The 27,475-nt window shown below is 43.4% G+C and overlaps 3 protein-coding genes across 6 annotated transcripts in view; 2 read left to right on the top strand and 1 right to left on the bottom strand.

The window, feature by feature from the left end:
• The first annotated feature begins 5,516 nt into the window (after positions 1 to 5,516).
• On the top strand, positions 5,517 to 8,877 carry ccdc28a (coiled-coil domain containing 28A). 3 transcript variants are annotated; one of them, XM_046382918.1, is made up of 6 exons: positions 5,517 to 5,787; positions 6,348 to 6,532; positions 6,691 to 6,872; positions 7,006 to 7,160; positions 7,454 to 7,476; positions 7,594 to 8,877. In XM_046382918.1, exons 2-6 carry the CDS (start codon positions 6,369 to 6,371, stop codon positions 7,646 to 7,648), a joined length of 579 nt encoding a protein of 192 aa, XP_046238874.1. In that variant the 5' UTR covers positions 5,517 to 5,787; positions 6,348 to 6,368; the 3' UTR covers positions 7,649 to 8,877. The 3 variants fall into 3 exon arrangements, with proteins under 3 accessions (XP_046238874.1, XP_046238875.1, XP_046238873.1); XM_046382919.1 differs by lacking the exon at positions 5,517 to 5,787 and adding an exon at positions 5,809 to 5,950; XM_046382917.1 differs by lacking the exon at positions 5,517 to 5,787 and having other exon boundaries at positions 5,975 to 6,532.
• A 506-nt stretch (positions 8,878 to 9,383) lies between these two features.
• LOC124055803 (epithelial cell-transforming sequence 2 oncogene-like) lies at positions 9,384 to 17,644 on the top strand. The gene is made up of 21 exons (XM_046382930.1): positions 9,384 to 9,521; positions 10,755 to 10,867; positions 10,955 to 11,117; positions 11,201 to 11,456; positions 11,535 to 11,769; positions 11,885 to 12,020; positions 12,142 to 12,307; positions 12,768 to 12,896; positions 13,015 to 13,107; positions 13,543 to 13,749; positions 13,849 to 13,952; positions 14,037 to 14,204; positions 14,282 to 14,368; positions 14,814 to 14,923; positions 15,022 to 15,169; positions 15,463 to 15,536; positions 15,644 to 15,800; positions 15,892 to 15,957; positions 16,048 to 16,136; positions 16,346 to 16,518; positions 16,615 to 17,644. Exons 1-21 carry the CDS (start codon positions 9,384 to 9,386, stop codon positions 16,746 to 16,748), a joined length of 2,946 nt encoding a protein of 981 aa, XP_046238886.1. The 3' UTR covers positions 16,749 to 17,644.
• Positions 17,645 to 18,077: 433 nt separating this feature from the next.
• filip1l (filamin A interacting protein 1-like) overlaps positions 18,078 to 27,475 on the bottom strand; it is a 62,472-nt gene continuing 53,074 nt past the window's right edge. For both annotated transcript variants that reach the window (XM_046382908.1, XM_046382909.1), the window contains 2 exons: positions 23,586 to 26,415; positions 18,078 to 18,421 (listed from right to left, as the gene is read on the bottom strand). In XM_046382908.1, coding sequence (XP_046238864.1) covers positions 18,221 to 18,421; positions 23,586 to 26,415 — 3,031 coding nt within the window. In that variant the 3' untranslated portion in view covers positions 18,078 to 18,220. The remainder of the gene's footprint in view (positions 18,422 to 23,585; positions 26,416 to 27,475) is intronic.

The following is a 27,475-nucleotide window of genomic DNA, read 5'->3' as shown; positions in this document are numbered from 1 at the left end:
TTCTCTTTTATTGCACAGTAGAGTTCAGCTTAGAAAAAAAAATTTGGCTAAAATGTCAAATTACTGGCCAACAGCTGCACCAGAATGAGTTTTGACGCCAGAGTGAAAATGTGTCCATGCTAAAGAAATTGGTGGGGTCTGCAATGCGACACAAACAAACAATAAACAAGGATGCAAACAAATTGACACACACACACACACACACACACTCTGACAGCAATCCGCTATGCTGCAATTAGCTTGTTTTAAAGGAAACAAATAACAGTAATTTCAACATAACAGCATCCATAACAATTCACCCCCGGAGCGGATCAGCTATTTGAACACACACACATAGTTGGTTATGTGCAGACAGTCATATTCGAATACAACAGACAGACAGACACACACACACAGATACAGATGCACATGCCTGCTAACACACACACTCGTCCATTAAGTGTACTTGAGAGCAGCAGAGAGGGTCAGCTCAGTGTCCGAGTTATTACACTACTTTGTTCTGCCTCAGTGGGAGGGCTGCACCCCTCACACACACACACACACACACACACACGCACAACGAATTATTAACACCTATCAACACTCAAGGTGCAAATATAAAAGGGTTGGTTTGATAATGGATTGAAAGAGATGAATAAAAGAATGGGTGAAAGGATGGATGGATGGATGATGTATGGAGAGGCAGCGCCTGGTCACTGTTTTTCTTCATGCGTGAGCAGAAGTTTGCAGCTGGCTGGCAGAGCCGGCCTCTGTCCCACCCTCTTTGTGTCTCCCCATCTCTCCGTCCATCTATGCATCCCTTCCTCTCTGTCTGGGTGTACAACAATGGCGTGAAACATCTGCGGCGACCAGGTAATTACGGCTGAGCCAAAACAGCGGGCAGTGCCGCGCCGCCGAGCTCCGGCACCCCGCAATTAGCCCTGCATCTCCATCTCCCCTCGCTCTGTCGCTCCCCCAATGACCAGAGTATTATCTCTCTGAAGAGACCCGGGAGACAGAGGAGAGTGTGTGTGTGTGTGTGTGGGAGAGAGACAGATGAATGATCTCAGAGGGACACGAGTGGTGGGAGATGAGGACACCAACATTTTCCCTATTTTGTCTTTTTTTTTGGAGGGAGGGGTAGATTTTGGCACTACTTTCATGCAAATTAATCCTCATTTTGCTACTCTTCAATTTGCGCTTGGTTCATGGATGTCTATGAACACCTGAAATCCTCTGGCACACAGTGAGTGATGTTTTAGGGTTGTGGCAGCTTGCCTGGACAGCGATGGAAAAGAGTGCGGTGCACATAAAAAACCCTCCTCCTCCACCTTAAGAAGAAACGGTGAGATGTGTTGGTCTGTTTTCTGCAGAGTTCAGTCTCCTTGAACTTTGACCAGCAACTCTGCAGGTTTGAGAGGTCATGTGATTGACCTCCCAGGAAACACTGACTATAACAATGTTCATGTTACAACGCAGCTGATTGGGGAAAATTGAGGCATCATTAAAGCAGGTGTTTTTGGTGTAATAACATTATTTACGAGGAGCTGAGATGATTTAGATCAACAGGAAAATGTGAGGCAGACTACAACAGAGAAGTTCTGCCGTGGGAATCGGAAGAATAAAGATCCGGACGTGCTGCATCGATTTTGATCTTTTAATATAAGCTGTTCATCCCGAGCTGCTCTCCGGAGCCAGTGGCACAATACAGTGAAGTGAAGACAAATCTGTGTGGTTATTTGATACTTATTTCAGACATGTCGTGGGAGTTCAGTATTTTATTCTTTGCATTTTCGAGTGTGAGGGAGGGACCTTCAAATGGATGGTGACAAATTCAAAACCTTAACTATTTGAATTATTATATTAATATACTGAATTTCATGGTGAATTACAGTATGTCAAGCCACCAGTGTTTCAAGGATCCGGCGGGTCCTGACCTCATGGTGAGGATTCTGTTGTACTCTTTGGTGGTTTTCAGTCCTCATGGTCTTCTTACTGCAAAGGATTTCATGGGCAACAGGATCCGGGTTATTTAATTCACCTTGACTTTTATACACCAGGTTTCTTACAATTTTAGATCTTTTTGTACAACATCTTATTCAGAAACAAGTTAGCCTGTTTTTATTTCTCGGATTTTATTTCTATCAAGTCAGATGCAGATGTTTTACTTGATTGCGCCATCTGCATTTGCTCTCATATCAGTCCCACATCTGATTTTCCTCTCAGCATTTAAAGCCATAATAAATACAGTGATGAAGTGATGGTAAGGAGGACGCGGGATGAAGCCAGCGGGTCATTTTGAAGCTCAATAGTTTAGCAATTCAAATTCAAATCCCAGTTTATTTTACGGTTTTCCAAACTTTTCCATGGGGGCAGCTTCCCTCGCCTTCTCACATTTACCGTCCGCTGTGTCTTCATTACGTGTGTTTGATTGGTGGATGCATGAGCGCTTGTGCGCGTCCACATTTACACGTGTCCGTGCGTGTCTGTGTTCGCTCTTCTCTGTTTGTGCAATTGTTTGCTTATGCATGTGCACCCTGAGAGCGAATGTGTGTTCCTGACTGCGGGTGCATTTTATGATGTGTACTCTTTTTCTCTTCCGAGTCCAGGAGTCCCCGTCAGGACCCCTAGGCGTCCCTGTGCCTGCCTGCCAAAAACGTCTGCATCTCCTGGACCCCCTCGAGGCAGGGGACAGCCAAATGTCACTTGGACCCTCTACAGAGTGGTGAGAGGAGGACAGGAAGAGGCGAATGGGAGAGAGGGAGGGTGAGGAAGGAGGAGAGGGGGGAGGAGACGGGGAAATGAATGAGAGGGAGACAAAAGTTAAAGAGGAGACACTAAGATATGTAGAAAAGACCTTCCTGCTGGATCTTTGTTTCAACATCCAACCCAGATTCCACGTAAAGCTGGGACAAAGCTGGTCCATAATGTAAATAAAAACAAATTGCAATTGCTTTTATTTCAATTGAATCCTTTTATACTCATTTGAATACAGTACAAAGACAAGATTTGACTTAACGCCCTAAACTCCCTGCAGTTGTGCACTGAATGATGGACTATTTGCCCATGCAGTTTTTCTCAAAGCGGTGAGCCTGTTCGCCTTCGCCCTGCAAACGGCGACCAGCTGTGATTCTTTCACCTGAGCCTGTTTACCTGTGGAATGTTCCAGTTCACCTTTTACACCGAATCCCAACTTTGCATTAACCAATCGGCACCGTCACGTATCATGAAAAAATAAAAGATAAAAATGATTGTTGACCACCTAAATAATCAGACTGGTGGTCATTTGGGTGGTAAGCAGCAGAGGACAACTGATGAAGCCGCAGTGGGAAAACGTTACTGTACCTCAGCTTATGTGGCAAAGCGGTGCTGGCGTTTGTTCTAAGCGGCTCCGTGTGCAAGTTACATGTTAAATGCAGTGTAAAATTGCATGCAGTGAAACACTTCACATCACCACATGCAAAATCACGCATCTAAATTACTTTAAGTATGGAAGTCACTCTGCTGTGGTGGTTTTTAATAGGAAGCATTCACTTCAAGTGTGTGTACATTTGTGTGTGAGGGCCGTGTGAGGAGTATGAAAGGATAAAAACATGTCATCTTCTGGGTCACAGATGCTGAGACACACACACACACACACACACACACTCTTGTAACCCTCTGCTTAACCTGAATTCCCATCGGGCCACGCATCCTCCCAGTGTCTCCTATAATCCCCGGAGCGTCCTGCCACACAGGGGCTTATACGCTGTCGAACAGGGACGTACACAGAACACCAACATGGACGGAGACAATAAAGTGGCCTTCGCCTTGTGGTGTTTTTATTCTCAGATCAATACGACAATAAAATTTCTCTGTTGATTATGAGTCAACAAAGCGATTTAAAAATGACTCATTTAATTTCAGTGAAGTAACGACATAATTCATTACAGACAAAAACAGTCGCTTTTATTTATCTTAATAAAATTATGCAGTTACCTTTGGTCCTGGATTACAACGTAAGCAGCGGCCACAGCAAGTCTGCTAAAACGCTGGAACGACGCCACAATATAAAGGCAGGCAACTTAGAATTAGCAGAAAGATGAAATGTGTAATTAAACGAGATGTCATTCATTTACAGTCCAGCGCGTAATTCAAGCGGCCGTGCACACGAGAAAAGAATGAACTGGGTGTAACTAGTAGCTAGCTCTCCAAACAGCACCTACACAGCAATTACCTGTGAGAGATAGGTGTGTGTGTGTGTGTGTGTGTCTGTCTGTGTGTGTGCACGTGCTCTCTGTGCATATCCTCTAAGTTAATGGCTGTGTGGACGCGACAGTCTAAATGTGTTCATCTGTAACATTTTATCCTGGTTCACCTCACTCAGCCGCTGCCACACACTCAGACACACACACACACACACACGAGCTCTCAGAGCGGGAAAAGGGGGAGGAGGGAGGGAGCAGGAGAAGACGACGTAGAGAGACAGAGAGAAAATAAACCGCCAACATGAGTACGTTTTCTGAAAATTTCAGGAATTTTTATCGCCAATTTTTAGGTGGTTCGCTGTTCTTGTTACGGCACCAGAAATAAGAAGTAAAAAGTAAGTGAGTGCAGAAATCTCTCCTGTGAAATAACCAAAACTGTTGAAATGAAACGTCCACTGTGGGTAGATGCATCCCTTTGGCTTGTGGGAGGAAAATGGAGCACTGAATGAATCTCATATGAGCACATGGAGAGCGAAATGCACACAGAAACGTTTCAAACCCACATCCTTCTTAACATAAAGTAGCAGGAACAAACTCTGATCCACTGACCTGCACTATTTGTGCCACCAGTCTGTTAGAATTTACTGGAAGAAACAGAAACGACGACAGCTCAAATTCTAACTTTAACAGGAAGCAAGAATACTGGATGATAATAATAATCCTCGCTGAGGAACTCATTTTTCTTGAAAACTCAGTTGGAAAGTCAGAGCTTTTAGGCTGCAAACTGAAATTCCTTTCCTACCACAGGTGAAGCATTTATCTTATGCTTTCTAATACTTTCTTTTGCTCCGGAGAGACTTATAAAGGCCATTCTGTAATTACCAACGAGGGACAGCAGTGTAATTGCAAACATTGCAATTGAGAGAAATTTTTCCCTTTGGTATCTGTAAAAGTGAATAAAATCAGCAATTTGTGCAGCTATTCAAGACCGTGACTAGAATCACATCACCTACAGACCCCAAAACACATGGGCTTTAATCCTCATTCAGTGGAAAATATTTGGTGTGCACTAATTAATCCTTGAATGGTGCTGTGGAATTAAATTAATCAGCATTTTGAATATAGTTTATGTTTATGAAAGCATGCACAGTTAATTAAAGTGTACAAAGCGCCTCTTTTCATCATGTTTGTCAGCTGTTAATACTTCATTCATTGGAAAGAGGGAGAGAAGGGGGATCAATATTGGATGTTCACTTATCGCCCCCTTGTGGTCACTCTCTGCAGCTACATCTCACGTCACGGCTCAGTCGAATTTCAAGGGGAAAATCCACTTTGAAGAGGTTTTGGATAACAGAGCTCTGTTAACAGGGACAGTTTAAGCATTTTAGGAAATAGCAGCTTTATTTTCTTATTGTGTGTTTATTTGTTTTCGTTTCTTTTTTGTTGGTTTTGTTGTTATTCTGAAAGTTCAGAAAGTAGTTACTCGGAATGCATTTCATACCAATAAAGCAGTTTCACTACATTTCAAAGTCATAATAATGGAAAGAAAAGACGAGACTACAACGGAATGCGGCCGAGTTCCAACTCGCGATGTAGGAACCTCTGAAGGACACTACGCAGAGTAGGTGACAAACGTTCATCAAGTCAGGCTGAACTTCTGGTTCAAATTAGTTACCCTTGTTCTATCTCAAAAGTTAAAAAATATTGTAATTGGATTGACGTGTTAAGTTTGATGACATATTGTGTTTCGGTCCTCGATGTGGCAGTGAATGTGTAACGATTTGGTATGTGGCCTCGATTGTGTCCGTTGCGTCCCATCAAAACAGGAAGTTTTTAGAGTTTACATGCTAGCTAACTCGCTCCTGGGGTACGTGCGCGGAATTTGTTTCCACAAAAGTTTGAATTGTATGAAGTATCTGTCAGCGCCACCGACAACAGATAATTTGCTCAGGAGCAGTTATGAATGACGGTGTTTATCGGCTTCCGTCAGCGTTATTTAAAGGGGCAATGCCTGTGAGAGTTAGCAGAGTAGTTAGCTTGTAAGCTAACGTTAGCTTGGTCACGAACCGCATTAACATCTGTTTCTTTATGGTTAGCTGCTGGGTTTGGCATTAAGCAGCAGCGCTGTCTGTAGTTCCTGGTGCCAGCTTTTCGTGTCTAACCCTCCGTTTAGCTAATCAGACAGCACCGTAACATGACGTTATGGAGGAGCGAAAGCTGAAGAGAAAGAGTCCCAGGACATCCACCAACACCCCTGCGCCGGCTGCAAGCTCTGGCCAGAGAACCAGCACTTACACGACAGGACGAAACGTCGGCTACAGCCACAACACGGGGACTCACTCCAGCCAAAAGAGCAAGAGCAGGAGGTAGCAACTGTGCATCTATAATATATTTACCAATAATAGTTTTCTATCATCTTTATGTCTTCCTCAGAAGTAAAGGAATCCAAGTATTTCAGGTTGCTGATTATCAGGAAGCATCATCACTCCTTTCTGACCGTTTTGTAATGTTTGTCTTTCTCCAGGGGTGTCAGAGATAAATCCAGACATCATCTGGGTTTGGGTAATAAAGCTAATCAGAGCCAAGGTCAGGCAGCACCCATTATCCAGCACTCGTTTCTGACTGATGTTTCAGATGTACAGGAGATGGAGAATGGCCTTCTCAGTCTCCTCAATGACTTCCACTCAGGGAAACTTCAAGCATTTGGTAATTAACTACAACACACATTGTCCCTACAAGGAATACACCCCTGTACAACTTTAGATAGTAGAAGGAAACAGTAAACAATGATCAGCTGAAGCCACTTGTTTACGTTTTTGCATCCTCTTCTCTTTGTTAGGTAACGAGTGCTCCATTGACCAGATGGAGCATGTGAGAGAGATGCAGGAAAAGTTGGCCCGTTTGCACTTTGACCTCTATGGTGAGGTGGATGAAATGCCGGAAGACCAGAGGAAAATGGCCTGTGACACCAACATGGATAAATTACTTCTTAATGTAAGGCTGTATTAGCATAGTTTATCAGATATCCACAATCTCGCTGAATATTTCTCCAGCTTTTACAGTTCAGTAGCCTTCCTGCTCCTGAAGCGTTGGCAATACAGCATGTTGTGCTCATTGTGTTGTTGCTTGTTCTTGGATAAATCTCTGCGCGGTTTAGCTGCTTATTTCACTCCAAGTGTTAAACTGTTTAACAGCTTAGTTCGCTGCTTGTTGTACGTAGAACTGGATAAAGTCCAGAGGTTCCTCTAAGTTGTATAATGTGATCAAAATGTTTTTTCTCCCCACAGCTTGAGGAGCTGAGTTCTTCTATGTATCCTTTTAATATTTAATAACTCGTCACCAGTCTTCAGGCTTTACGGTCTGTCCAGTCGTTTTTTTTAATATCCCAGTCTTTGGCCCGTTTTTCTCCTTAAGCTTTGATCTCCAGTCAGAAACTGAACTTAGCTGACTCCCAGGAGATCCCAAGGACTGCCAGCATGTGATTTTCTCCTCTCAACCCCATCTGACCCGCTTTGTTTTACGCCGCCTGGAGCGACTGCGACGGACGAGGTGGAGTTGAAGCAAGCTTGAGACACTTGTTCTTAAGTATTATGGCAGAGGCGGCAACAAAGCTGTTCACCAGCATTCCCTGCTAGCACAGGGCAGATGGATGTGTTGTAAGATGTTCCAACAGGGATGCACTGGAAGCCTTTTTCACTAATGTCAATTAGAAGACTAATGTTATCCTAATGAACAGCAAGAGGACAATAATGAGCAGTGAGATATGATTGAATTTCACCACCTCCTCTGACAAATCGTCCAGTACGCTCTGTTACAGTCACACTTATTTAGAGAGAGCTTTAAGATCTATGAGATATGTTATACTTAACATGTTGGCAGTGGTGCATCCCTGTCACGGCTCAGTTAAAATCAAGTTGTGATCACTAGATTCCAAACGGTCTAGATTTGCAATATGTTGCTAACCAAAGTGATCTTGATTTAAGGCACTCACTTTAGTCCTGTTTGGTGTTTGTTTATGGGCTTTGCTAAAAGTGACCCGAGTCAGGTACACACAAACTCATTCTGTTGCACTTTGTCGTATCAGTTGGCACAGGTGAGCTTGTGCAACGTTCATTCGATGCAAATCTTTAAACACAAGCTTAGATCAGACAATAAAACCCTGAAAAATATTCCATGAATATTGGATGAAATTCATTAAATTGGCCCCAAAATAACCTTTGAACTCACGGTATGTTATGGGTTTTTAGGGACAGAAAGGATCAGTGATCCCAGTTTGTGATATTGGTGTATAATTTCCTGCTGAATGTGAGTGGCCTGATCTCGCCTCCCAACACCTTGCTCGGAGTTGAATATATTTGCACATATTCACGCCACGTGCACAACAAACGGCACATTTTCACCAGTGTGTTGCTTTGGACACTGGAAGAGAACAATCCAAATGTTGATGTCACATCCATGCCTTAATTTTTATTTAAATTTATTTAATCATTTTTGCCTTATTGATTCTAACCTTTTAATTGCATAAAACATGTTACTTTTCAGGTTTGAAATCTGTGTGGAGATAATCATTTAATGCTGCTTTGATAGCAAATCTTTATTCTGTCACTTCTTATTTTAACAAGAGTTGTTGGGGGATGAGGGATTATTTGAAAGCGTTTTAACTGTCTGGTGATTTTATTTTTTTATTGATTTAATAAATGTGTTGTCTGAATCTCTTGGCTACTGTTTTTAAACCATCCATTTTTTTAAAGCAGGCTGGAGAAGTTTCCTTTCAGAGGGAGTCTCTTTAGTTTCCTGTAGTGCAGTTCTTGATTTATTTCAGGTTTTCTGTCCGTTTACTTTCCTCCATGTCATCATGTGCTGTGAGCAGCAGGGAAAATATTTAATTTCATGCCTTTAACTGTATCACAAAATGACTGCTTTTTTAAGCACTCAGTTGTCTGTCATGGTCTTTTTATGCTTGTATGCACTGATCTTATTTAGCCCACTGTCTGTTCGACCTGAAGCCACGTTGCCATTGACTTTCTGTGTGCTGCTGTGTGAAGGAATGCGCTCATCCTTTTGTTGATGCGTCTCTAAGGTTACCGGCAGCAGCAAGCAGCAGGGCCTGATGTTTCCTCGTTAGAGCGAGGATTCGCACAGTAAACCAGTTCAGAGGCTTAAACAGAAGTCCAAGTGTTTTCTCATTGCGGGTTTTCCTCGTCCGTGTGTGAGCGTATGGAGCCGAAGACGACACCGAAGCGGTGGCAGCTCAGCGGGACAGACTATGCAGACCCGCAGCGAGTCCACAGCCTGCGGGCCGAAACCCGCTTCAGTACCTGGACCCCCCTGAACAACAAGACCAACAACCTGCAGGTCAGACCGACCAACACCAACAGAACCCCTCCTGAGGACTTCATAAATTAACTTTTGGTGATATTAGATTTATTTTTTCCAGCAGCCACTAGATGGCAGCAAATACCAATTTGTCATGTATGGTCTCATCTTTAAAATATTCAAGGTGTATTTCATGAAACTGTCCTCAGGCCTTAGCGCTGTATTATTATGTGGTGTGGCATATATAAGACATAAAACATATTTTCCGCGATGCTAACATGAAGCATCACACGTTAATTGACTGATTGGCCTGATTGGCTCAGGTGTGCAAACCGGCCAAACGTCGCATGAATGCCTCCGTTCGATGACGCAGCCAGCGAACTGTAAATAATACCATGGTAAATGAATTATTATGTGGTTTATTAGACTTTATGTAATGTGAAGTGTGTGCAGAGGTGGTTGTAGGTACACATGTTCCAGTTCCAGTTGTTTAAATGTGTACCGGCGGAGTTAGGTCACAGCTTAATGTAGGCGTTGTCCCGTTTCATGTAGGCTTACAGGAAAACCCTAAATAAGCCAATTTATAGTGTATCAATGTATATAATAATAAGCATTATCAGAAAACATATGATTGGCATTAAAATCCGACGCACATATTGGGGGCAGACGGTGCTTTAACTCACGCCCCCCGCCCGCCCCTTCCAACAGCATTTGTGAGAAGGAAAAGCGACCGTAAATCATGTAAATGTCGGAATGACAAAAGTCTGCCATTCACGAAACAACCACAAGAGCTTGACATATAAAAGCATGAAATAAGTGTTTTGTTCTCTTAACTTCATTTGAAAGTCTGCACTCCTTCAGCCTTTAATACAGTGCATTTTATTTTTTGTATTTTCACTGAAGAGCCTTACTGTATGTGCTTATAAATCTTCATTAAATTCCACACCGCTCAGTGAAAAATGTGCAGTGGTGTCGTGGATTAAAGATAATTTTGTAAAGAATAAATGTGCATTGAACTGAAGCCCCGTATGCCCTCAAAAAACAGACCCGACTTGACTCCTTCATTAATGGCCCCATTAGCCACATCGTTGCACCATCAGTCTTACTTTTTGGTCTTTTTTATTAATTATCTGGAGCTTTTTGCCCTTCCTACAGTCTTCATCAGTGTTTTGGACCCCAGCTTTGTAGCTTCTGATGCTGATGTAATGAGGTGCACCTTCCTTCACTGAGTTCATAAAGTTTGTTGGTGTCTTTTCTCACATTCACTCCCAGTTATTTGAGGAGAGGGTGAACCTTGTGCTCCACTGGTTTGACTTGTGGACCGACAGACAGAGGAAACACCTGCTGCACACTCTGCTCACACGTTGCAGCAGGTCACAGCTCAAGTAAGGTCTTATGTGTCCGTAATCAGGTGTTGGTCATTTTCTTGTTTGTGATATTCCCTAACTCTGCACCCTTCTGACAATCTGCAGGCACTGTAGGGATTTGCTGATCGAGACCATTCCTGTGACTCAAGTGGACTTCACGGCGGTGCTGCCTCGCTTCCTGTCCCTGTATGTGATGTCATTTCTGAGCCCCCGTGACCTGTGCTCCGCCGCCCAAGTCAGCTGGCACTGGAGGTTCCTGGCAGAGCAGGTGAGAGGCCTCAAGGAGAGAGATTTGAATTTTACTCATGGACCATTGGTGAAATTTTTCCCCCTCTGTTTCCTTCTGCTCAGGACTGTCTGTGGGCAGGCCGGTCGATCAGAAGAGGCTGGTTTCTTCCCTACTCTCCAGGAGAGAAAGAATTCGGAGCATGGAAGAACCACTATGTCTCTTGCGTCTCCACACTGGACCTGCTCACTCCACGGGAGGCGGCCGAGCAGTACGGGACCCTCAACCAGCAAAGCACGGAGGTGGAGGAGGAGGAGGAAGAGAGGAGGAAGGAGAGGAGGATCAGGAAGCTGATCAGAGACAAACTACAGGAGGAGAAGAGTGAGTGGGAAAGAGAAAAAGTCAAAGGGAACCACAGGTGACAGCACCCCTCAATGCTTGTGTCTGTGATATTTGCAGGCCTGTCTGTGAGAACCAGGAGAGCCTGGGGCAGCTATACAAAGCCAGACGGAGCTGGAGGTGGAAGTGCCCAGACAGGGAGACCCAGCTCTGGACTAACTCTCAGCTCTTGGCCCTCGCTGTCCTGGCTTCCAAGGACTGATGGGTCTCCCAGCCTCTGTCTTAGCCTGGACAGAGGACAGCCCGTGACTGCAGCACCCAGCTTGGACAGAGTCGAGACCTCCCGTCCTCACAGGTGATTGTCTTTATAGCCAGTTTATAGTACTCACTACATTATAATTAGGCTTTTCTTTGTGCTAAAGCCGTGAAATGAAAACTAATGCTAACTAAAGCTCTGTTTTCTCTTTCAGTGAGAGAATGAGCAAAGTCAGTGGGGCTTTGTCCACCTTCACCTACAGACCTGCTCTGCCACAGCCGGTCCCTTCAGTCCATCTACCCTCTCCTGCCCTCTTACTGCTGATCTCCAGTCAGATTCCTGCCTATGAGGTAAAGGAAAAATAAAAAAAGATTATCAGCCAGTGATGAAGACGCTGCTGGAAGTGGAAAACAAAGAAGGCACGGTGGGAAGATTAACATACGTTATTCCATCCTGTCTGCTCTTTTCTAGCTGCTGCTGAGTGGTGTGAAGGCAGGAGTCATTGTGGTTCTGTATGACCACAGAGGGACACTCTCTGCTCTGTTAACCCAGGCGGAGAGAGCTATTTCTGGCCAGAGAGCTCAGAGGCTGGGCCTGCTGGCTCCAGGAGGAACGGAGGAAATCCGCCTGCTTCACAGTGAGAATTAATAATCATGTGTGACTTAATGTGTGGAAATGCAGCCAGCGTTGGTCCCAAGTTTATCTCTCAGGATTCAGTGCAGCACATGTGTTGAAACCATTTCATGGCTTATTGTATTATGATAGTACCTTTTTTATAGTCTGTGGCCGTCCTCGTCCCTTGGTTATCATAAATCGTGGAGTAATTTTACATTATGTAGGACTCGGCACACTGCAGGGCAGGTCAGATAATTGATTCAAGAAAAAAATAATTCTAATAACATACACCATGCAAACTGGTGCTGTGATTAATTTACACTCATGCTCATCCTTTTTTGTCAGTGAAGTTGCCGTTTGGGACCATATTTTACAGCAACATAATGCAAGCTTTTCCCATGAGTTTGTCAGCTAACCTTTAACATGTGACTGGTTTAAAATCTTTTTCAGTTTACCTGTCCACTTTGGTTTACCTTTGACAGGTAGCAGACTGTCAGAGAGGACTCTACTGACCCCCAGCCACAGAGAATTCTGGGAAAAACTAAGTGGCTGGGTGGCACCAACAGAGGAAGGGGGAGGGATTGACTTGTTCTCCCCGCTGGCTGCATCTGGTCAGTAGACACAGATGTGAGAACACACACACCCACAAGCACACACTTCTGGAATCTGGATTACTCTTATGATTTCTGTGCCCGTCTCAACATCTTCCCATCTCTTGCTCTCTCTCAGCATCGGGACTGGCTCTCATCCAGACTCTGTCTACTCTGACTGGGCTGGAGGTTCAGGCGCCCATGGGTCTTGCCACCGGAAGTTTCCAGAACAGTGAGTCAGGCATACACAAGACTGACTCAACTGAAAAAAACCCCATGTTAAAAATATGCTCTGTGTGACCTCAAAACTACCACTAACATGTAATCTTTTGAGCTTCGTGAAATAAAACCTCATTTTTGATTTGATTTATTTTTATCATCAGAGATTTGCAGATTTCTGCACTAGCTGTTCACATTCAGTACTTACTATATTTCCTTGTTACTGGTGAGATCCGCCATTCCCACACTGGATTCTGAATGCTTTCATGTGTATGCATTTAATCCAGCATCATTTTCTCATTAATATTAAGTCACTACTAATATGAACGAGCCATCTTACCACCATTGCTTCACAAGTATGTTGTTTGACAGAAGATGAAATCTTAAGTATTGTAACTGTAAATGTTGATTTTTTTTAGCTTTAACTTTATTATTAAATCTCTTGCAGTCCTGGGTGAGTGGTCTGATGGCAGAGTGTGCACCGGACTCTTGGACCAGCATCCAGGAGCCCCAGCACTGCGGTTTGTGTGTGAGAGCATCCTGCAGGGCTGGTGCAGACAGGCACAGTGGATGGAGGAAGCTCTGGAGGAGCTGAGGGCCTGCTTGGGGCCACAGCTACAGCGGGTCGGCCTCCAGGCCAGGGGCCGAGCTCTGGGTATGTGTCACATACATTTAAACACGGCAGGTTTAAACAAACGCGCTGCATACTCTGTGTCCTGTAAACTTTCTGAAGAATCTGCTCTTATGTTTACAGGTCATTTTCTGTGGGAGACAATCTGCCTCGAGGAGCTTCGTGTGTCCAAAGATCTAAATGAGGCTCTGACAGAGGGACTCACTGCTCTCACAAAACAGGAAGAGGTGCCAATTACTGTAAAGGAATTTTTCTAGTACTAAGAAAAACTGAGGTGATTCGAAGTGAGTCATGTTCTCTCTGGTCTTCAGACCAGGCCTTTGGAGTTTATCGCCGTCTTCCTGACAAAATGGCTTGAGGAGAAGGAAAGTGAAGAGAGCAGTGGAGAGGAAAAGTGTGGAAACGAAGGAGCAGATGATTTCTCTTTAGCACCACATCGCTCACAGAAATGTCTCAGCCGGATACCTGCGCTACCACAGGTGTGTGTGCTTTGTCTTTTCAGAGACAGCTGGAGCACCACACTTCATCTTTACAACTCATTTCATTCTGTCTTTAGGCAGCGTTTGACTGGAGAGGTGCAGTTGTCAGAGAGCTGCACCACAGTGAGTGTGCCTATCTGGGGAGGCTGAGTGCTGTGCTGAAGGTATGGCTTCCATTTTTGAAGAATTGGTGGCTTATGATGTTAACAACAACATTCAGGAATTTTAGCGACAGTATCACACGTTTAGCTGCTGAGGGGCCATCATTTCAGATGCGGTCCCACTTGACACGAAGTTAGAAATATTTCCTCTGAAGCTGAAACAGTGTTGGGTCATGATGTTCAGAAAACAGCCACAGATGATTAATAGGAACTGGGCCTTTTCAGCAAATTATGAATGATTTGCATAATACCATTTGTAACGCTGGTGTTTTAGATAGTGAATGAATTAGAATTCTGCAGCTGTGTGTTCTGTTTCTCTCCCACTTTATTTAGACTGGCATTTTGTGTTTTCAGAGCCGACAAGCGTCCTTGTAGAGGAAGAGAAGCTCCATGTTGGTGTGTGAGACCAAAGTATTTGATCAATACCTTTTCTCTGTTTGTGCTGAAGGTGTACCAGGAGCCTCTTACAGCAGCCCTGAACTCCAACAGAGCCATTCTGAGCTACGCTGACATACACATTGTCCTCAGCCCTGTCAAACAAATACTGGAGCTCAACAGGTACACACACACACACACACACACACACACACATTTCTTTGTTACCATCTTGTTTGTGTCCCTCTGCATGGACATGACATCATGTGTGTTTGTTGCAGGGTGTTTGAGGCAGATTTACAAGCCAGGCTGCGGCAGTGGGGGGCAGAGCAGTGTGTCGGAGATGTGTTTGTGAAACTGTGCTCAAAGCTCAGAGTCTACACCAACTACCTCAACAACTACACCACCGCCCTCAGCACCATCGACAAGGTAAAGTCAGACCATGTATTTGTGCCAGGCATGATGCACCTCGAGCTGAACTCTAGTTCTAGTGTGTACAATCTGAACTGCTGCAGAATTTGGTCAGATATAGTTAATAGAGTCTGTTATTATAGGTTATTATACTATTTCTGATGTCTGTCAAACACACACTGGCCCTGGCTAATTCACTTAAAGCTGTAGTTAAGTGTCATTTCAACGCAGCACAGTCCCTCGGTTTGATTTGGGAAGCAGTTTGAGTGTGTGGTATGCAAGTGAAGGATCATGTTGTGTATCTGTGTCAGTGCAGGGAGACGAAGCCTCCATTTCGGGCTTTCCTGAAGAGAGCTGACAGGACTCCTGCAACATACATGCTGAGGTAACAGCACACACACACGCACACACACACAGACAGGTTTTAATGGGTTTCCAAGGCACTATTGTTTAATGAATCTGTAGTGAGTGTAAACATACTTGTTTGTGTAGCCTGCAGGAGCTGCTGCTGTGTCCGGTGTGGAGAATACAGGAGTATGTGACTCTGCTTCAGGCTCTGTCTGTGCACACACCCTCTGGTCACCCTGACCACACACACCTGTCCTCGGCCCTCGACACCCTGCTGCGATTCAGGGCGTTCATGCAGAAGGTGCAACACCCACACAGAGCGTTTGGTCGGTGCCTCCTGCTGAGTTTCAGTGTGGAGTCTGTAGCTTCTCGGATGTTTTCTTCTGTTTCAGTTAAAACGTAACTTGGATAGAGACAGGCTGATGGAGGAAACGCAGCAGATGATCCAAGGCTGTCCGGTAAAAACACATCTCCCTCCTCTCATAACGGTGTGACTTACATGTTGTAGTATTTGAGTGTGATAACGATCATGGTGTGTGTTTCTGTAGCGCCTCAGTGAAGGAAACAGGCAGCTCATAATAACTCAGGAGGCTGCTTTGCTCAGGTGCCCCGATGAACAGATTCCAGACTCGCTCAGGTAACCGCTGGTTATTCCTGTCAATAAAATGTGTTCAGAGTGGTGATTTCAAACAATTTATGTCCAGAAATGTTCACTTTCGAGTAGATATTTCATATTATTTACCAGGCTTTCATGCCAAACTGATTCTTATAATTATATTATGTCATAATTTAACCAGAGTATTTATTCAGTCTCTAACTAACTGAGTAATTAATGTGATTCGTTAGGACGTATGAGCAGGTGTCTGATGTGGGCCTGTTCCTCTTCAACGATGCTTTGGTGTTGACGCGCCGAAATGTGCGTCACACACCATTCACGCTGGCTCACCGGAGCACACACACTTTCCTGGCCTCCGTGGCTCTCGCCAGCCTGGCTGTCAGGGAGATCACACACACACGCTGTGAGTATTTACCTTGTTAAGAAGACGATATACACTGGTGTGTATGCGATCAATAAAGTCTTCCGGTTACCGAACTATGAATTTCTGTCTCTGCAGATGTGAGTCACGCCTTCGTCCTGGAGGGTCCTTGTCGTTCCTGGGTTTGTGCCACAGAAAGAGGTGAAGAGAGAGAGCACTTCCTGTCTGCGCTGCGTTCAGCCATCAGCTCTGCTCTGACCGGAGATCAGTGACTGGCACGGCAAGAGGAGGTTAGGACACCACTGTTGGCACTTTTTAAGTGAAAACGTTCACCTCCAAACATTTGCCCTATTTTTTTGTTTTAACTGGCATTTTGAGTATCTTACATCCACCGTAAAAGTATTTTTTATTTTTTACTTGATGATATAGGTAAAAAAATTGTTTAATTAGTCAACATAAGAGAATATTGTCTTTGTCTTGTCACTGGATTTGTGATACTTGGAAGTTATCAAGTATATTGTCACTTTGACATTTTGCCCAATCTTGCTTTTAATGAGCTGGGAGGCTCAACATATTACATCAACCAGTATCATAGTTATTATAAATTTGCACGCATCTTCACGGCTTCCCAATGCTTCATATGTTGCTCGCTGTCAGCTGGATGCTTGTTTGACGCTTGAAGGCACGCAGTACCTGAACTAAATTACACTTCAGTGGCATGACGCTCACAAAACTCTAGCTGTTGCTTCTGCATTGTTGCGCTCTGAACCTGTTGTCGTGGTTGTAGTTAAAAACTGCTGTGGTGGGTTTTGTCCTTGTGCTTGTGTTTTGTGTAAAGCGAAACCAGTTGAAAACCAAAAGCACACCTAACATTTGCCAGACAATCACAGCGTCAGCTTTGGCAAATAGCTGCTGTACTCGACAGTCAGATTTGTTCTCGTTTCACTGTTTACAGTTCCACATTTTTTATATATGTAAGTATGTAGTCACTATACGCAAGTGCAAGTTTTCAGTTTTAATAAAGCTAAATGTTACAAAGCTACTTTTTCAGTTTCATTTTCTAAAATAACTTTGATTTAAAAAAAAGTTCAAGTCTTTATTTTTATAAATCTTTGTGTTTTCTGTAGTTTTTTAAAATCATACCAGGGACATTTCTCTTCTTTCAGGTATAAAAAGTCTTTAATGATAACCAAAAATAACACAAATGCCACGTTTTAAAGATCACCACTATCAAGGAGCTGAAATACAACACTTATACACTTATGTACATTATTGCCACAACACTTAAAGTTCTAATGTTCTCTTTACTTTCATTTATTATGATCACAGTGACATCTTCACACAAATCTGTGACGGCAAATATGAAATGAACGTTGAAGCTACTTTCTAAAATGCTTTTTATGTTTATTTACACCTCATAGTGCACATTGATATGATCTTCACACAGAAATCTGATGCATTTTGCAGTCCTCGGAGCACCACAGACAGGATTAGATAATGATGGAGCAGTTATTTTCTTAAAAGGTTTAAAAAACAACAAAGCTGTCCTTTGACACAGTTTTACTGGCATGTTTCTCCTCCGGATTTTATTTTGGATTTGCAGACGTTATAGTCGATATCTGAAGTAACTATGAGGTTGTTTTTAGTCTGAGTGAAATCTGCTGTAAGCCAATCTTCTCCTCTAAAAGATTTTTAAAAAATCTTGTGAGCAAGGGATTTATAAAAACAGCACAGGTATGGCTGATCACAGCCTGCGGTTCATTAGATGTGGGTTGTTGTTGTGTGCTGCAGGCGTGTGTGTCGGCTGCTCTTTGCCAGTGACTGGCTGACTCTTGTTCTGCAGTCCTACGTTTGCCGCTGTGCCGTTTGTCCCTTTCTGGGAGCTGGAGCCCTTCGGTTTGGGGATCCTTGTGGGTCCTGGTCTTCGGAATGCTTCTAGAGGTATCTGTGGAAAAACCAGACAAACTGTGAAGTCTGATAGAAGAGTTGTGATAAAGACTGTGAGTCGCAGCAAAGAAAAGACTGGAGAAGGTTTATGTGCACATGAGGTAGGTTTGCACTTTATAATGACCAGGATTTTGACTCAACTCTTTCCAGTAGCTCAGTCAGGATGTGATGCAATATTGTAAATGACCACTAGATGATATCAAATCATATTTTATGGACACCAGGTGAGCACAGTGTCTGACTTTTACTACACAACTTCTTGCATGTTTTGTCCTGAGAAGAGAAAAAGTTTGTTTTCTGTTTTTTGGTGGTCTAAATAGATGAGACAGTTTAGTCTCACAATGGGATCGATATGGACGTGCATCCCATCCTTTTCAAAAATGTACATGCTTTATTATTCACTGTTCAGTCACTTTTTCTGTTGAGAGCCTTTGTTCATTATTTGTGTCCTTTCACTGAGCTATTTCAAAAGAATCAAATAAGCTCAAACTTATATGAAGGTAAAATTGCAGCACTTAGTGGCTTAATCAATTAAGTGAGCTAAAGAAAATTAAAAAGCAGCTGTTTGGATAATTGAACACATCACGGAGAGTATTTTTTTATTAGTTTCTGACCTTTTATGGATAAAAAAATGTATCAGTTAATTGAGAAAATGGTCAGAAATTTCGTCATTGGTTGCACCCCAGAAATGTTCGTATTTTAATTCAGTGTGAGTGAGAGTTTGTTGCCCAGAAACTGGTGTTTGGTATGCAGACAACAGAGGAAACGTCATAGGAAACATTGCGTTTCTCCAGTTCTCAAACAACTTACTGCTCTGCTTACTATGTAATTACTTTTCAATCAGCGTGTTTACATGCGCTGCAATGTGCCCGGATGCTGAGGTGCATCACTTTTGGATTGGTCCTCGTACGGTCTAAACTGAATCCTGTTTACAATAACTCAATTTTGTGTGCTTCTCAGCAGCATATAGTGATGTATATAAAAAGCTCATACATGACCTGATATAAGCAATTAAACAAAGTGCTTTGTGATTGCATTTGTTGCACTCGGCAGGCTCTTGGCACTCTCTTCATATTTCTTGTTTTTTTCTACCATATTTGTGTCTAAATTAGCTCCATATATAAATCTTAAAATTGTCTGAGCATCCAGACAGATGAGCAGTCGGATGTCTGAATCTCTGTCGTCCCTCTCAGGCTCACAGTCCGTCTCCTCCAGAGACTAAACCACATCACCACGTTATTTAGTTAATTAAGTTATCAAGGGATGCAAAAGGCAATTGTTCCTTTGAGTTATCAATATGTCGGCATTTTAGAAATCTCTGATATCTGAGATCTAGTAAGAGCATTTTTGGAGTCAGAAAGTGAAGCTACCTCTTTGACAAACTGTGTCTGCGTTTCTGCAGCTGAGGGAAAGTTTTCAGTATTTCCATGAGTTTCATCACACCCACAAACTGACTTTATTCCCAAGCTACACACAGAAAAGTACTTGGATATGTGTGGCTTGAGGTTTCGAGAATTAACAAAAATCCGCAGTGAACTACATCCCTAAATATTCATACGGGGTATAAATTTCAGAATAAGTAGGGCTTATGGTTCACCGGAGCTAATGGGCCAGAAAATCTGTACAGGCTCCACGTCATGGGAGTGTTGTTGATCTTACGTGGAAAGAGGCCTTAATGTGTGGCTTTGTTCCCTCGTATATCAGCGGTGCAGCAGGAGTTCAGCTAAGTACTTCCTCTGCGCCGTGCTCTGCAATACCGGCTTGTTTCCACAGTAACCAAACACGAGGTTTGTTTTGGTGTGTGAGAGAGGCTTCTTTCACAGCGTCTACCCACTCACACTCGCACGCAGCTTGAAGCCTTTTGTTTAGAGGCCAGTCTTTATTGTCCTGCCCTGGTTTTATGGTGCCTGTCGGTCAAGGTGAGCGAATTCCTCAGCGATCATTATCACTGTGGGCTAAAACGAGGAAATCCGCTCGCGCCTGCAGTGCGATGCACAATTTGTCTTTCTGGCATGCCGTGTGGTGATTAGACCTTTTTGGCCGCGTTTGATTCACATCAGTAGCTGATTGTTTGAAATTACATCACGATGTTTGGTGTTTTTGATGCTTTGTTTCACCCCCTAAAAATGTTGCTGTTAATCAGCGGCATCATTGTGAATTCGGTGTGATTGCAGCCTCGTTCACAGCCAGAAAAGGCCAGCATCACTGCAGGCTTTTCAATAAAATTGTCTTTTGGCTCCCAGCGTGTCACTTGATACTCATTTTATCAGTCTGGCAGGGATACCGTTTGCAGATCTGTCATCTTTGGCCGAGCCAGACAAGCGCAGTTTATGAATCGAGTCAGTCTAAAGTGAGTCAGGGGGTAATTGAGGTCGCAGACAGCAATCTCAGCTGCTGGGTGCTTTCTCAAGTGGTGATCTAATGAATAGCATCTTGTTTAGCCCCTGCATCATTTCATCGCGCCCAGACTGCTTTGGATCCGGTTTCTCCAGCTGTGCTCCTTCACACTCATTCAATTTAATGCTTGATTTAATCATCTTCTAGTTGTCACACTGGCTTGTGTGTGTATGTGCGCGTTTGGTTTGGGTTCGTCACTTTGCTGCAACAGTTGTCTTGCTGCATCTGAATGACACTGAGGATTTAGTAGATGCTTTATAGTGTTTTTGGAGAATTTATCAGCTCTCTCACAATGACCCGTGTGCTTGTTGTCTGTTAAGGAGTGCTGCTGCATCGAATCAAAGCTCCTGTAATTGTTTGTCTGTGATTTTCAGACAGTGTAAGGGTTTAAGAAAGGCCAGGCTGGACCTGTCTTTCAGTCTGGAGTACAGTGACAGTTACGAGTTTGGAGCCAGCACTGTTAGCTTTTGCACCATAGTGGTTCAATCCAGGACTAAATAAGCTCTCTGTATTGAGTACGAAGCAAAGAACACCAGCTACTGTTAATAAAGTGTGCCACAAGACTTAAGACTGCCAGTGTCTCTGAATGCACATAATCATCAACTTCCTCTGCATCAATTTTTGGAAAACCAGCTAATCAGTTTGAATTATATGAAGGCGACGCACAATTGTTTGAAAATGTATAGCTGCTTGAGTAGCTATACATCATCTGCATCTGTAATGCATGTATTCATACTCACACCTCTTAGTGGGCATATTAAGTCTTCATGTTCTTTAGTCGTATGACTTAGACTCTCATTTGGATTCATTTATTACAAAAAATACTTCAAGAAAACTCTACAGCTTAGTTTGTGTTGAGACATGACGTTGTTGAAAATACCACAACAGATAAAATCATCCCACATCCTCCCCACTGTATCCTCTCTCTCTTCCTCTCCCACATCCCTTCCATTCCCGTCCTTCAGTCTCTATCCGCTCATCGTCTTGTTCTGACCTTCAGTGCAGTTTAATTTGAAAGAGAATCATGTAAGCATGTATGTGGTAACATTTCCACTGTGGGCACATGAAACCACATGTAGAAGAATGCATATGCATGAGGAACATCCGTTAAGTTGTGCTGATGACTCATTTCAAAGCACATGATTCATGGGATGAAGCAAAATAAAATGCATTTTGAGTTAGTGAGACTTTGTGCTAAAACACCACTGTGGTTAAGCTAATAAAAAATACGTTAGTGTTTCTGAAGGGGCTTTTTAATGTTTACAGTGTGTTTTCTGAGGTGCAATATTTGGTGGAAGTGCTCAGAAATGAGCAGTTTTTCCAGCTCTGAAAACTTCAGCTGAGCAAGAATGTCGTTTTCAGAGCAGTTCCTGGTATCCTTGAGTGTCTTGCTCAAGGATACCTCAACATTGTGGATGATGGCCAAGGTAAACTGAAAGTATAGCCTTATTAACCACTCCCTCGATCTCCTGCTGAGGTAGTTTGTCATCGAGGGCCAGAAAAGGATCAAGTTGTCTGAATTTGCTGGTTTTTTGGGGTTGCTTTTTTTTTTTTCCTTTTTTTTCTTTTTAAATCTCATGTGTGTTTGAAATCTTGTCATCTAATCCAGTGAACACCCTTTACCCTGTCTGGTGCATTCAAGCAAGAAAAGATAATTGAAAGTTTTAAATGCCTTTAGCATTTTTTGTGGTTTCATGCTGTCCTCAGTCCACCAAAGAAGAGCGGGTGTAATTCTACATCTTGTGCTTTTTAAAATAGATTCACCTCAGACAGCACCTTTATGGAGCACCACTTTGAGGTTAGAGGTCTCAAGCAGAGTTTCCGTTGTGTCATTAAAGACTGCTCCAAGTTCATATCATGCTGGTTTTCATTCTCGGTCACTGCTGTGCTCTGCTCGTAAGAACAAACTATGACATAAGCCTATGATTTTAACTCAAGCAAGTAAACACATGAGAATCCCAGAAGGTCTTGTAAAATTGTCATGTCATCTGGTCAAGTATGAGCACAAATGTTTTTCAGACAACTCTTCCACTTGGGTATTGTTTAATTAAGCCTAACAAAGTGTTGACAGTGTTCAAATCTGAGAAAGTGAATTATCATCTTTTGACTATGTGACAAACACGTTAAAAAGTTACTGTGCATGCAGCAAAGATCAAATCAAACAACTGATTTCAATCTAATCCCATTTTGCTCAGATTATTTTTTAATTTTACACATTCAAAACATGCTGGATTTAGTGAATAAATGAAATTGGCAAGCATGGATGACAAACTATAAAACATAACACTTCTTTTTGCACACTTTAATTCTCAGAAAACCAACAACTTAGTCATAATGCAGTATGTGTAATATGAAGTATAAAAACTGGCATGATACATCAGTGTGAATGTCTATTATTGACTACATGGCAAGTTGGCCACTGAGTACAATACAGTAAGTGCACATAAGTTAAAACCTGGTGTTATGTCAAGTTAAATCAAATTTTCGAGTGCTTTCAAATGGTATTGTTTTCTCATGCAGGCAAACAATTGCTTCAACTTAATCACACAGAACCAAGCAAACCATCCAAAACAAACAAAAAAAAAAACCCATTCAAACCCCGATTTAAGCTCATAAATCAAGTAAAAACAGACATGTAAATGTATCAGAGTGGAGATTGGGGTATAAGGATCTAAGGTCGTGTTGGATTTCATGGGCAGGATTCAGTAACGAAGGATGGGATGGAGGGTTTGGGGGTTATCAGGTCAGTCATAGGCGTTACTTACTGTAATTTGTGATGGCCTTTGGATTGGGGTGGAGGTGGGCTTAATCATGATGCTACTTGTGATTTTGCTGTTGCCTCTGGCAGTAGGAGTGCTGCAATTTGCAAGAACCTGAGTCCTTTGCTCCTGGAGTCCAGGTGTTTGACATGGACTCAGTGTTTGCGACGGAGTGCTGATGCTCTGAATGAAGGGGCTCCCTAAGTGAATGTGGATTTTGTTGTCCTCTGTGGTGATGACGTTTGGCCCAGAGCTGTTAGACCTCTGAACCTGCCAGGTGCTTTGCCTCTCTGGGGTCACGCGGAAGACAGCGTGCCCGCCAACAACCTCTACTGGCTCTGTGGAGAGGGAGCGGTCAGGGGTGCCTGTTGTGACCGACACAATTTGTATCGGTGACATGGCTCTGTCTGGTGTTACAGAGCCACAAGAGTCTGGGGTCATTGCTCTCGAGTATGTAGCCATAGTGAAAGGTGACAGGGCTCTGTCCGGTGAGCATGGTTCGTCTGATATTGGAGAACCTTTGCACTTTGATGTTGGGGAAATGGATTTTGCAGTTGGGGATATGGAAGCATTCTGGATGATGGTAATTCTCTGTTTGGGTGGACCTCCACTTGTGGGTATGACGGCAGTGCTGGTGAATGACTGGGTGTTTTCTGTGGTTGGGCTGGTGATCTCTAGCGTTGCTGTGTTATGTCCGTGGTCAGGAGTCACTTTAATGTGCAGAGGCTGCCCAGGGCTGTGGGTCAACACCACATCTCCAGGCTGCACGTGGTTGCCATTCTGCCGTGGTTGCACTTTGCCGTTCACCTGGTGGGGGGTGTCTTTGTTTTTCAGGAACGGGACACGTGCTCTCCTCATGTTGTTGTTAAGGTTATTCACATTATTGATAAGTGAGGCGCTGCATTTGGTGAGCTGAAGGTCGTTGCTGTAATTTGCGTTTTCTTCAGGCTCGCTCTCGTCGTACAGCTTCCCGTTCACCACAGCACGTTCCAGTGGTGCTGTTGTCTTGCAGTTGGGAGACATGAGGTCTAGTGGCTCCGTCTGAACTTCCTTGGTGGAAACATGAAGGTCTGAAAAGCGCCTTCCATTCATGCCAGGGCGAAGGCTTTTGCTAAAGCGTCTGTATCTCTCGAGCTCTCTTGTTAGTGTCTCCATTTCTCTGGCCAGTTCTTTGTTTCGGACCTCCTGCTGGGTCAGTTTTCTTTGCAGCGTGGAGTGGTCAGTTTTCATGCGGCAGATGGACTCTTCTGTTCCCATGTATTCATGGATCTTCTCTTTCAGAGCTGCTACTTCTCTGGTCAAATGACTGGACTTTGCCTCCTCCTCCTTCAAGCGTTTATAAAGAACATGCTCCTGGTTGCACTCTTTCTTTTCAGCCAGTTGGTACTTTGACAGCTCTTTTCTGGATATTTCCAGCTCCTCCATCAAGGCTCTAGCTTTCTCTTGTTCAGTGGTGAATCTTTTCTCCAGTAATTCAAACTCCTCTGTTTTCAAGAGGTCACCTTCTGCCACTTTCATGTCCTTTAATTTGCATCTGAGGCGTTCAACCTCCTGCGTCAAATCCTTCACTTTGTTGTCTTCTTGCTGGAAGCGGTTGGCAACGGGTGTTTTGATGTGCTCTGCTTTGCTTCTCAGGTGTTCTCTTTCTATGGTCTCTAGCGATTGCAGCCTTTTCTTCATCATGTTGATCTTAGACTCCAAGTCGTTATTCTTTTCCTGCTCATCCCTCAGTTTAGCCTTCAGTTCATCCCTCTCCTTTGTGGCACTGCACATTTTTTCCTCCAGCTCAGCCTTTGACTTCAGTGCTTTCTTGCTCTCTTCAATTAGCTTCTCTGTGACTGACGTAACTTTGTCCTGTTCGGCCTGAAGTTTGCCAGTGCTGTTCTGGACCTTGTTCTCCATCTGCTTTAGCTTCTCTGCCATTGCCTTCCTCTCATCCACCAGCATGACTGTCAGAGTCTTTAATTTGGTTAGGTCTTCCTTCAGTGTCTGCTCTGTCTTTCCCAGTTGGCTTTCTGCAGCCTCCAGTTCTTTGACTCTGACTTTCAAGACTTCCAGCTCACTGGTCAGAACCTTTGACACCGTCCTCTCTTTCTCCAGGTTACTTTTGAGATAACTGCATTCTTGTTTGCTCTTGCTGAATGCATCCTCTAATTTCTCCAAGTCCATAATTCTGTGGTTCAGTTTATCCACTTCAGCCTTCAGGTTCCGGCTTTGACTGGCCTCTTTCTCCAGTTTTTTGTTGAGGTCTCTGCAGTGGTCCTCCATTCTGATTAACTCTTCATCCTTTCCCTCCATTTCAAGTACCCTTTTCCGTAACTCTTCCAGCTCAGACATGAGGCTAGAGTTTCCACATTCACCACGGCTAATTTTGTCCCTCAGCTCCTGCAGTTCCTCCTCAGCTCTGCGCAGGGTCTTGTTGGTATCCTCCAGCTCATCAAGCTGCCTGCTGAGAGTTGACAGCTTCTGGCGCAGCTGCCTGTTTTGGGCATCCTCGCTGGTCAACTTGGCAGTCATGGCCTCTTGATCCTGATGGTATCGACCGATTTGGTCACGCAGCTCAGCCTCCAGGCGAAAGACCTTTTGCTCCTCTTCCTGCAGACGAGCATTCGCTGAGCTCAGCTCCTCCTGGGCTTGTGAAGCGCTGGCACTCAGTTCTTGGACCTTAGCTGTTTGTTGTTTCAGCTGCTCAGTGAGACGCTGCTGTTCATCCACGACCATCAACGCAAATGACTTGAGTTTTGTCAGCTCCTCCTTTAGGCTTGTGATCTTTTTATTGTTCTCTTCGTCCTTCCTTTCTTGGTAGGCCTTTTCTTGATCAATTAACAGCTTCAACCTGTTAAAAAAAAACAAAAAACAAACATGATCCTCGAGCCATCTGATTCAGAACTTGCACAGAGAAATTCATAGAAATAAACAAACATGTAAATGTTAATTATCGCATGATTTTTTCTTTCTCACTTAAATTTAGGAGCAACACCTAAAGACCTAAAATATCAATCTTTTTACTTAGCTTATGGTATATACAAAAGGGGCAAAATAAACTCTACACCCACACTGTCATTGCCCATTGGGCTCATAAACACTGTGCTTTTCCCTGCATTTCTGAGGACTGAAGTTTTAATGTCATGGAAAATTTAACACATCATAAAAAGCATTGCTTTAACTCTCTCAGGTTGGCAGTCTGAAATACCTGTGGTTTTTTTTTGGTTCCCTTGTTGCCAACTGTTTGTCCTATGGGTTTGGAAACATGAGTTATTGCTGTAAATATTGAGCCTTGAGTTTAACATTCAGTAAATTTCACAAAAAGTTTCCCTAGTTTTTACGGTTTACCATATGGCCTATTAAGTCTTCTGAGAAATAAGGGAAAAGACTGACACACAGCAAAATATTGACATTGACTACTGAAAATGATCTCAACAGATAAGCAATGCTGCAAGCAGATGACGAGAATGTTTCTGACCAGGGTGATCTTTGATTAAGGTGCTGCAGTTCTTTTGCTGTATCTGCCATCAAGCACAAACTACGTACACAAGGGTAGCATATGCTCATCGGATGCTGAATAAATGGTAAAAGATAAAGTGCAGGTCCTTGCACATGGAGGCGAAGAAAGTTTAAAATCAGATCAATAAAAAACTAAGTACATTTGTTTCAGACTCCATGTGAGCAGTATTTCTCTTCACATGAGGAGAATTACTGTTGAAGTGGAAAAAGTAAATCAATTAGGAAGGGGATATGTGGGATATTTATCTTTCCTCAGCTAGTTCTGACTCCTATTCCTGTGTGCAAAACTGGGTACAAATTATGTCAAGGTACATTGCATGTCTGCCGTTGGATGTACTGTCAGTGTTTTAAGTACGGTGCGTAGTCGGGGTCAGTGCGTCTGGCACATGCAT

This window comes from Scatophagus argus, chromosome 24, assembly GCF_020382885.2.
Source record: "Scatophagus argus isolate fScaArg1 chromosome 24, fScaArg1.pri, whole genome shotgun sequence".
NCBI lineage: Eukaryota > Metazoa > Chordata > Actinopteri > Scatophagidae > Scatophagus > Scatophagus argus.
This window is presented reverse-complemented; position numbering and strand designations above follow the sequence as displayed.